The sequence below is a fragment of the Pagrus major genome, chromosome 22 (assembly GCF_040436345.1).
Source record: "Pagrus major chromosome 22, Pma_NU_1.0".
Taxonomy (NCBI): domain Eukaryota; kingdom Metazoa; phylum Chordata; class Actinopteri; order Spariformes; family Sparidae; genus Pagrus; species Pagrus major.
Genome location: NC_133236.1, coordinates 3,577,005 through 3,588,224, shown reverse-complemented (window position 1 = coordinate 3,588,224; position 11,220 = coordinate 3,577,005). Strand labels below are relative to the sequence as shown.

General features: G+C 37.1%; 1 protein-coding gene across 11 annotated transcripts; it reads right to left on the bottom strand.

Annotated features, from left to right (window-relative positions):
• Positions 1–578: 578 nt before the first annotated feature.
• On the bottom strand, positions 579–10,715 carry LOC141018324 (G2/M phase-specific E3 ubiquitin-protein ligase-like). 11 transcript variants are annotated; one of them, XM_073493265.1, is made up of 17 exons: positions 9,988–10,715; positions 8,982–9,156; positions 8,751–8,872; positions 8,141–8,254; positions 7,495–7,525; positions 6,453–6,827; positions 6,102–6,338; positions 5,771–5,848; positions 5,351–5,410; positions 4,966–5,098; positions 4,457–4,556; positions 4,214–4,361; positions 3,991–4,088; positions 3,251–3,389; positions 2,047–2,164; positions 1,811–1,931; positions 579–1,355 (listed from the first exon to the last, which is right to left on the bottom strand). In XM_073493265.1, the coding sequence occupies exons 1-5, from the start codon at positions 10,042–10,044 to the stop codon at positions 7,496–7,498; spliced, it is 498 nt and encodes a 165-aa protein (XP_073349366.1). In that variant the 5' UTR covers positions 10,045–10,715; the 3' UTR covers positions 579–1,355; positions 1,811–1,931; positions 2,047–2,164; positions 3,251–3,389; positions 3,991–4,088; positions 4,214–4,361; positions 4,457–4,556; positions 4,966–5,098; positions 5,351–5,410; positions 5,771–5,848; positions 6,102–6,338; positions 6,453–6,827; position 7,495. The 11 variants fall into 11 exon arrangements, with proteins under 11 accessions (XP_073349366.1, XP_073349362.1, XP_073349365.1 ...); XM_073493261.1 differs by lacking the exons at positions 6,102–6,338; positions 7,495–7,525; positions 8,141–8,254 and having other exon boundaries at positions 6,453–6,557; positions 6,667–6,827; XM_073493264.1 differs by lacking the exons at positions 6,102–6,338; positions 7,495–7,525; positions 8,141–8,254 and having other exon boundaries at positions 6,609–6,827.
• Positions 10,716–11,220: the final 505 nt, after the last annotated feature.

The window sequence follows — 11,220 nt, the reverse complement described above, 5'->3', positions numbered from 1 at the left end:
CACTTCAAGCTTCGGGGACCAAACTACACCAGCTGCTTTCACACAACTGACTGCACTCCGTGTTCTTGCTCTGTCCTACATTTTTTCTTTTTGTACATATATGATGCATCTAGTCTGGCATGGTGTCCCACAATGTGCATGGGATCTTCTCAACCTATCATAATTAGTTGTTCTAGCTTAGTATCCAAAGCTAGATGTTTTACTCTTTATAGTAATCTGTGCTGTCCCAATGTGTTGTTTCCACCACAAATCCAGCAACCAGAACACCCACCAACATTGTGTGAGTATGATGTGGATTGTAACAGAAGTCAGTCAGGATAACTCAAATGTCATTGTGGCCATTTGTGCATTTCTGTCTTCCTACACTGTTTTAGCTGATCCACTGAATAGTTACAAATATATCCTTATGTTATTCTTTGTAGCTTGTTATATTGAAAATTAAATAGTAGCACTGCCAAAGCTCTGCCAAAAGGCAAAACAATAAACACATTTCCATTCCTGTTAAATTGACGCAATAAAAGCCTCCTGTTTATTTGTCAGCTGAAATATTTTAATATGAAAGAAGCAGCCAAGTAACTTTGATTTCTCATCCACATAAAAACAAATACAGATTTGAGTGGATACATCATCCACATTAACAAAAACACATTTCAGTGGAGGTAGACTTGAATGCTAAAATGGAACAACTTTTAGTATCCATAACATTGGTCACAGTACAGTATTAATTCAATTAAACAGTACCACTGAATCTCTTATGGTTCTTTAATTCGCAGTACAACTGAATGAGAAGCAACCAGGTAACTTCTATATGAGAAGTAGTTGGTTGCTTCTAATTCAGCTGTACTGCGAATTAAAGAGCAGTATGGAAAAAACAATAGTAGTACACAATCTAAAACAGTTACATAATGCAAAAACAGGCATTTGGGACAGAGACTGGATGATAGAGAGGGTACTGGGGGGTGGGGGGTACTACAATAACATCAATATTAACGTTAACTTACACATTAACTTGAATTCACTTATTTATTCTTCACAAATAAATTCTCAACAGTTTTAACAAACCACATCACACTCTGTCAAATCCTGCACCATTTGATTGCAGTTTGCAGTAGTGTTTTGAAGGACTCAGTCTTTGATGTGGGCGACTGGAAATGTGATAGTGTCAGTGCAAGCACCGACAGTTGGAAAGCAAATACTATGAGTCGGCATGTCATTCATACATTCATGATTAAACTTCACAGTGATACTGAATTTCTGCCGCTCCACTAAAAGCAGATGTCTGTGGGCTTGACCCGTCATCCACTGCATGACTGAGGATACAGTCAGGGTATCTTCTGTACGATCAGGGTGTGCATCTTGAAAAGACAAAAAGCTTAAGTCGTAAGAAATCTGTTCAGTCATTTTATATGCCAACAATTTGGTGAATTGCTCAGTGTTTTTCAGCAGCCTGGGTTGGTTTGCTGTAAATGCTCATGTAATTTTTTGTTAACAGCAGGCCTGAAGGAAAATTAGTGTGGTACTTGTGATTTTTCTTTATTCTAAACTGCACTACTAGTTAAAAAAGGTAAACATCTGTGAGCTATCTTCTCAGCAAAAAGCAGTTTGGCTAGTGCAAAAGTATGGGATGTTTAGAGGGTAAATCTTTCAAGAGTTCAGAAATGTAAGTGGGAGCTTGTCCATGAATGGCCTGATAGGTAATAACCAATATTTTAAAATGAATCCTGAAATAAACTGGAAGCCAGTGCAGAGAAAACAAGATGGGGGTGATATGGCATTCTACTACTTACTTTAAATTGAAGGTTGTACATACCTTCAAGTTCAAGAAGGAAGTCCTGAAAGTACTCCAAGATTTTCCGTTCTTTCACATGCTTACTTGAACCACTTGAGCTGAAGTTCAGGGCCAGATGGGAAAGGATGTAATGTGAGTCCACCTAGATTTAAAAAAAAAAAGGTAATCTGAGATTCCCTGATAATTACCCGCTTGACTGACTGACTGACACGGACAATAAGGTCTGCAGAAAAAATCATTGGTGCTAAACTGCTCACCATCCAGGCCCTATACTCATCCAGAGTCAGGAAACGGGCAGGAAACATCTCTGCAGACCCATCACACCCTGGACACAATCTGTTCGAACTTCTCCCCTCCGGCAGGCGCTACAGAACACTGTTCGCCAAAACAACCAGACATAAGAACAGTTTCTTCCCCCAGGCCGTCGCACTGATGAACACTTGATCAGTCACCCAGTGTCAGTAACCCCCCTGACTCCAAAAACCATCCACTCATAGTCTTTACATTCACAGACCAAATTGCACTTTATATGTATATATATATATATATATATATATATATATATATATATATATATATATATATATATATATATATATATATATATATATATATACACATATATACACATACACATATATACACATACACATATATACACATACACATATATACACATACACATATATATATATACACATATATACACATATATACACATATATATATACACATATATACACATATATATATATACATACATATACACATATATATATATATATATATATATATACACATATATATATATATATATATACATACATATACACATATATATATATATATATACATACATATACACATATATATATATATACATACATATACACATATATATATATATACATACATATACACATATATATATATATACATACATATACACATATATATATATATATACATACATATACACATATATATATATATACACATATACACATATACATATATATATATACATATACGTATATATATATACATACATATACATACATACATACATACATACATACATATATATATATATATTTCTACCTGTACATAATTGAACAACATATATCCACACTGTAAATAATATAATATAAATATACTTAAATATATATTTATATATTTATAATAGTCCGGACTTCTGAACACCTTTTAACTCACTGTTCTTTGTTGTTCTTGTTCCTTCTAGTTGAATGTTGTTATGTTTGTTTATGTTCATGTCTATGTCTATGTACATTGTGTGCGAAGAAAAAACCAAGTCAAATTCCTTGTTTGTGTTTCACATACTTGGCCAATAAAGCTGATTCTGATTCTGATTCTGATTCTTAAGAAGCAAGGGGTAAGCTAAGGAAATACCATGTAGTACAACTTGTAAAAACCTCGAAGCTATACTGTACAATAGCATACCAAATCATTGTCTCCAGCGATGAGGGGCTGCGACACACTTCCAGCCTTGTCTGTATCACTTTGATGAGGTTATACACTTTCAGGCCCTCACGTAGTTGTTGGAGTATGGGCATTTGTCGTCACATGAAGTCAAATTGTCCTGAATACAGAAAAATTAACTTCACACTATTGCCTAGGTGTAGCACTGAAATGGTGGGAAGGTGCGAATACAGCAATGTAAAAACACTATTACAAGAAAAGATCCTGCACGAAAACTCCTACTACAGTAAAAGTAAATAAGTATTATCAGCTTTTTGTAGTTAAAGAATATAAAGTACAATATTAAATCATCATAAAAATGGAAATACTTAGATGAAGTACAAGTACCTTCAAATTATACTGAAGTGCAGTACTTGATGAAAGGTAAATTTTAGTTACATTCCACCACTGACGTTATGGCAGCAAGCTCAAGAATAACGCCATGAAAAAGGCTTTGCTACTATATGCAGGCAATACTATTTCCTTGTATTCCTATATTAACACAAAACAAACGTTCAACATTTTAACAGGAGCAGAGTGCCTCAAGATCATTTGGCTTTACTCAATTGGTCAAAAAGATTTCACATTCAAGCCAAAGAGCACCTTGGAAAAGACTTTTGGAAAGCGCTTGCCATTATTCTCACATTTATTGAGGGGAAAGCAAACTACACATGGCAATCTGGGGTCACACTGCAATGTGTTACAAAAACAGTAGTATTTACCTCAGTATGCTGTCTTTGTGCTCCATGTCTATTTCCCCTGTGTAGCCACAGTCCACGATGTCTTGGATGTGGGCTGTCATGTCATCTGCTTCTTCAATCTTAAATAATCACACCCAAAACATTAAATTATACATTTATTCTTTTCAGTATTAAGTAGTATGTGTGAAGCACTTTAAGACAATATTAAATAGGTACAATGTCTGAAAAAAAAAAGTCAACTTACTGCTTGTATCAGTGGTGAGTGAGTGGTATCATAGACATCATCAGCAGAAAGATTGCCAGAAACAAGGAAGTCGTAACACCATTTTTGCAAGTACCGTGGTGCTGGTCCTCCTTGTGCTATGCTCACTGCAAAAATTTCCCCTGCAGCCCTACAAACAAGAACAGGATGGTTTAAACAACGTAAGTACAAGGGGAAGTCTCAGTTCTGTTTCACAATCAGAATCATATGTATATATAAATGCACCTGAAGAGCTCATCATCCAGGTCATTGAGCAAGTATTTGGGCATCTTTCCCTTTTCACCATCACCTTCAAAAAGTCTTTTTTCTATCCCAGCCACCATTGCTATAATCCAGAACAAAGCAAGTCAAATCTTGGAGACTGTCAAACAAGTACAGAGGAACGTGTCTGATTATTCCAGTCATGTGACTATTTAATTAACTGCTCTGTTATTCTGTGTAGGAGATACACTAATAATAAATGTAATTTATTAATCACTGGCGATTAATAAAACACTCATTAATGTGTTCCTACATCTGAAACAAAACACTCCGAGTTTCCCATCTCAGGCTGAATCAACTCAGAGTTGGTTTTGTCAAGCCTGTTTGTAGAAGGCACCTCAGTTCAGAAGTCAAAGAAAACAAAACAACAGAATCAACAAGACCACAAAGAAAAGATACACAAGCCACAAGTAATGATTCTTCATTTGATTTTTACCCTGTGACAAAATTACTCATGAATGTCCAGTACTTACCAGACAGAAATTCTTTTCTTAGGGCCCCTGTATCGAGCCCCGGCTCACCCAGGAATGTAACTTTCAAGGGATTAACTGGACTGCCATTTTTTTGACGTTTCCACATCTTAAGACCTCTTTCCACGACATTCTCCTGAGACACACATAAATCAAAAGGTCTTATCGGTGTCCATCTGAGATCTGACCCACATGATGACATCCTCCTCACTGTAAGAATATATCAAATCTCGATATAAGACAGATATCGGGACATATGTTTTTAAGCACATATAAAAGCATTATATTAAAAATAATAACAATAATAATAATAATAATAATAATAATAATAAAAATAAAAAAAATAAAATAATAATAATGATAATAATAATAATAATAATAATAATACCATGAGATAAGATCCAAATCAGCCTGAAGTGTGTCTCCTTTACAGGCTCTGTCCTCAGGACTATAACAATAAAGGCAATCATTATTGATCTTCACAGATAATATGCTGTCAAAATTAGTGTACAAACCAGACATCTGGCCTTCTAAGTCTCAAAAAATAATAAATGCAACATTTCACATGACACATACAAACTTATAAATGAATCTACAGAGTAGGAAAAAAATGTCAGACGACCAAAAACAATGATTTTTTTCCACAAAAACTTGCATGAACCTCTTGCAAATAGGGCATTGGACCTTATCTTCCTGCATGCAGGCATATGAATTAACAACCTGAGCAAAAAGCTACAGACAAACTCTTATCATCAAAACAGTAAAACAGTGACAGTAGTACAGTAAAAAAAAAAAAAAAGTGCTGTACTTGTTGATGGCTGTGGTCCTCACAGGTTGATGAGGCAGATCCAGATGTAGATTGGTCAACAAAGATCAAATCTTCATCCTAGATGTAAAACAAAACAGATGCAATAACAGCTCTTTAATATTATGTCAGAGCTAAACTAGGGGTGTTAAAAACTTTCAACAGTAACTTTTAGCAGACTACTGTGCCACTGTCATTCAGTCTATTCAACAGACTTCATATTTGTTACAAGATAAGCTATATTTGGTTCACAGCTTAAAGATGGCTCAAACAGTCAATATACACACATATTAAACTTGTACTAACTTTGATAATTAACAGTAAGACATTGCACCTGTGTTTCAGGGCTACACTGCACTACACAATCATTGTGTTGCAATCCTTGCAGCTAGCCTTTGGCATGAGGGCAAACTCAGGAGCACTAGCAGGGAGAGGTGTAAGGTCAAGTTCGTCCTGAAGAGGAACAATAACAGGACAAACTTCCCTCCCCCTGAAGCACTTCTTAATACGGCCCCAGTGTAGCCCTCAGCCTCTAAAGGAAAAACTGAAAGTTTCCTCCTTCCATTTCCACCTATTAAAATGACAAACAATATAAGGACATAAACCATGATGTATTCATGTTTTTCTGCAGTATTAACACAGCAAACATAAAAGAAGTTGCATTTTAAGTACAGTAATTATGTACCTGCTGCTTTAGAAAGGAGCCACCTGTCCTGGAGCTGTGTCATCCTGGGGAATGTCTTCACCACCAAATATTTTTTGAGGTATATGAAAGGCATTGCACAGAACCCTTGATGACACAGGCAATTAGGCAATGTACTTGCTTCAACATGCATAATACCTCAACATGTGATATGTCAGAATCTACTGACACAGTCCTCTTCCCCAGGCCAGCTTACATAAAAGTTAACTCCTCCTTGGGGTTTGGAGTTACTTCCACATTAGATCCAAGTAAAAAAAGGAAACATCGAACAGCTTCCATATCTTCACAGCCTTGGCTGTAGGCATTTGACCTCTGGGGAGTGCTCTTTTCTTGCCTCGGAAGAATCCAGGGAAAGACCTGTGTGATTGTAGAAAAATAATGTTATTAGTTCCAACTTAAAGGAAGCCGACTGTCAAGCCACATGCACCACATCCAAGTACCAGAGAAAATAATACAGATAAACAAATTAAACCACACAACCTAAATCAGCAGCTCCATCATTGCGCTACCATCATGGCAAAGCCAGAGTAATGTAATTTATTTTACCTGAATAATCCCATACCATTAATGGCGAAATTGCAGGTACAGTATAATGTCTACAGTAGAAACAATGTAGAAAAAGTAGTAAAAATGTACAGTGTTAAAAGCCTAACTTGGTCATGTTCTCTCCACATGAAGAGAAGAGACTGATCCTGATAAAATACATGTAACGTGAAAATGTGCATTTACATGACACATTTAGGTGGTCAGTTTACATGGGTGCAAAACTGTCTACCTGGCCCTTTCAGTATGGACTGAGAGTCGCTGACTCTGTCCCTGTCCCTGTCCATGTCCCTGACTTTCATTCGGCATCGCCCTTGAAATCAGAGACAGGAGGTGTCTGGCCGTCTCTGTGGCTTCACGTGCATCATACTGGAAAGGGATTTCACATGTATGGACATTGGTAAAAAGGACATCAGTACATTACAGTACAATGCATTACTGTCACTTAGGCTGCACAGAAACAAATTAAGCAATGACTTACCCTAGCTTGTGACTGCTGTTGGTTTTCCATTCTGGCATTAAAAGAAAAACGGACGTATTATTTTGACAGTATTTATGTAACATTGCATAACAATAAAAGTCATGGTCAATAAAAAACAACAGCGAATGAAGATCAATGTAGTGTTCCCAATGAATCTGTAGATCCATTCCATAATATTACAGACACATAAATCTGAGTTTGGTAATGTGCGTGAATTTGTTAAATTATTCGCCACGTGTGTTTGTTGATATTAGAACAGCTGTAGTGAGAACAGGAGCCAGGAGGAGTAGCAGCAGCCCGCTACACAGTGGAAACTGGCACCACGTTCAGCAATCCACGGTAGTACTGTTGAGTAGGAACCGTGACGTTTTGGCACCGCAAGTACCATGCAACACTAAATGTTTAAATCACAGCCCTACGTTGTGTACGCCTCCCTGTAATTCACTCACTCATTAGGCTACTCTGCTCAGGCCGTGACTAGCAGAGACAACCATGTTGCTGCTAATCAGTGTGCTTGCAGCAGCAGGGCATTATAATTCATTATTTGTGTTGTTGTTGTGAACGTACGGCAGGCTGTAGCCAACGATATATAGCGCAATTCATTACTTATGGGAAACGTTTCAAGAGCAACAGGCTATCAACTTACTTCCAAGCAGCACAGCACAAGGGAGAAGTGGGTGTAATGCGGAAAGCGTAGCTGGCGCTGGAGCCAGGTCAAACCAACCAATAGAAACTCTTCTCTCATCCACCAGCGTAGGCCCTGCCCATCAAGTGCAGTTGAATTCGCAAGCAAAACTTTAGAACTTGCAAGCAAAGAGGACTGATTTATAAGCAAAATGGTCGTATGTTTTTACTTACAAACATTAGTTTTGTTTAAGTTGAAGAAATATGCTCTCTCATATTTTTTTCTCAATTGCAACCTGTTCTGTTTCGATCTCAAAAAAAAAATTTTGATTGCCACTTACTCTCTTTTGCTCTCAAATCTCTTTTTTGGTTTCAAATCTATTCTATTTGATTGAATAATAAAGGAACAAAATTCTCTCCATATGTGTCTGTCTGTGTGTATGCGCGTGCGCGTCTGTGTGTGTGTGTGTGTGTGTGTGTGTCCCAAAGAATCCTCGCTGTTGAGGAATTGTAGCCAACATGAAGACATTCAGTTTAGTCCTTTTGTTTGACTATGCCTTTCCAAGTCATTTCAAATTGAGTTAATACATATAAAATACTAGCTAATTGGATAAAATAAAAGACATGCATACCTTGTGAAAGTGCAACATTTTGTCCACTGCATCACTGGGGCTTATCTTGGTCCTCTTCTGTCCAGCTGTGGGTGGCAGGAGATGGAGACGGAGCAGCAGAGAAGCCATGTCACTGTCCCAGGCTATCAGGAGGATAATGAGGTGAAACAAGCCATTAGTATCAAGTTGGAATGCACAAAGTAACCAGCACTTGCTGTTAGGAATAAAAATCCATCATAGCGATTAGCTTACTGGTGTCATCGTTCTCTGTCAGTTTCTCAGCAGTTTTTAGAAGTCGGCACACCTCAATTGACTGAGTCAGGCGTCTGGCCTCATTGATGACCTTGGGCCTGAAAGTTGTGTCCCACTTCTCAAGCATCTTGGAGGCTGTTTCAGCTCCAAACAGCAGAAGGAAGTCTTGATTCAGCTGTTGATCACATAAGCATATAACAGGGTTTCTGCAGGTTTGAACAAGTCAAATTTAAGACTTTAAGACCTTTTTGAACTAAATTTAAGACCTACACGAAGTACGAAACAGTAAGGAAAAATAAAGTCCCAGAATTACTTTAAAAAATAACTACATTTATTGCCATTCACAGAGCAACTCAAACAATGAAGAATGGAGTGAGTGTGTGTCAAGGTTATTATACTTTTTAAATTTCAGTAGTTTTTATTTTAATTTGGTTTTTCAGTTTGCTTTTTATTTCAGTTGAGGGTCCTCTTGCAGAGCGTACACTGCGCTTCAGATTCATTATTATGCGGCTTTTAACCAACTGAATTCTGGTTGTTCAAGCCAACACACTAAACACTTTCCCATAGTGTAGCAGATTCCGCAGTCGAAGTCTTTCCGGAACTGGCAAAGTGTATGGCGATAAATTCCGACCGGGCTGTTGGCAAAATGTCACTTATGTTCCTGGATACTTCAGAAAGAAGTACAACACACGGAGCTAACTGTGAATCTCACAACACGTTTCCCAAAAACAAAAAACAAAAAACAAGGCGATGACGGAAGCGGTAAATGAACATTCATATTTAAGACCTAACTAAATGTAATTTAAGACCTATATGCAAAATATAGATGTATTTAAGACTTTTTAAAGGCCTTCATTTTAGATACATGAATTTAAGATTTTAAGACTTTTTATGGATGCGCGGACACCCTGATATAAATACACAAATTTCAAAAAAGGTCAGAGTATTGTACTTGCATTCAAGCAACAAAACAATGAAGTGTAAATAAATAAAATGGACAACTCACCAGCCCTTTGACATCTAAAAACCGTGGAAATGACATCTGTGGTTCTCTGTGGGTCATGGACTAGGTCTTGGCGATATTGAAAGGTCATCTTCATCTTCTGAAACACACTTGCTTCATCATGAGAGTGAATGAGAAATGATATGGCTTCCCTGCAGGCATCTCCATCAAGCTGCTCAGGCAAAGTGGCTGCCAATCTTCAGCGCTTTGGTCCTTGTGCTTGAGCCACTGTAGCTGTCTTGGCTGGTCTTTTTACTGTATTCCTGGACATGGTCTTAAGGTGCCATGCTAAATATCCAGTGCCTTTCTCCGCATCATAGAAGTGCTCCTGTTAAGATATTTATAAAACATCATTACAAAAGTCTTATCATTCCTTGATTTTACAAAAAATGTGGTAACAGTATTAATAAAAGGATAATCACTTTAAAGTAGGTTTGCCATTTTCTAATTCATGTGTAGTATCCTATTGCCCTAATTCATTGCAATTGCAAGACGAGGCATTTTCACTCATTTGATGTCATTTTGCATCATAATGACAATCTTTATGGCAGAGTTGAACTTTTTGTAGCATACTCAAGTTTAAAATATTTTGTTAGACTTAGGTGGTGTCAATTATTTTCTACAAATACAAGAATGTAGAAATGTCAACACTATTTTGATTAGTATCTGTGATGCATCAATCATTTTAACTAAAATCCCAAAAACTGTAAAACAGTAAAACTGGTGTGTTTTCTGGAAGTAATATTTTTTTTAACTTAAATAGCCCATAGGAGAAAAATGATCCTTCAGTGAAGGAAAGAGTGTTACAATTCCCAGGGCATACTTCTCCTTATGTTTACGGGAAGGCATCCTCCTTTAGAAACAACATTCCAAATCAGTTTATACTGCATCAAACCCCAATAGATGTTATCTGATGATACTGCTTGTAGGAACACGTCTATCGCCTCTGTATGATGTTGAGGCCCCGTTTTTCTTTTTAACTCTCTTCATCTGTAAGAAAACTATTCACAGGAAAGAGGTGACGGCCAGTCTGACCCCTTCTCAATAAAGCCTTCAGATGGCGACCCTTTTTAATTAATTTACAACTTAAAACCCATTTGTCCCTTCTTCCCCCTCAAAACAGATAAACTCCTCTCTCTGGCCAAGCTGAATGAGTTCAGCATGGATTCGTCTACTTTCTTCACATCAGGAGGGACAGAGAAACTGTTTCGTGACAAGGATGTGTTAATATCAAAT

Bases quoted from the DNA above. Each gene is read 5' to 3' on its own strand.
- LOC141018324 (XM_073493258.1), bottom strand. From the start codon at position 6,603: ATGCATGTTGAAGCAAGTACATTGCCTAATTGCCTGTGTCATCAAGGG. The intron at 5,173-5,350 runs GTATTATTATTA...ATATTCTTACAG, and splicing joins GATTTGGATCTTATCTCATG to TGAGGAGGATGTCATCATGT. The intron at 4,557-4,965 runs GTAAGTACTGGA...TCTGGATTATAG, and splicing joins AAGAAAAGAATTTCTGTCTG to CAATGGTGGCTGGGATAGAA.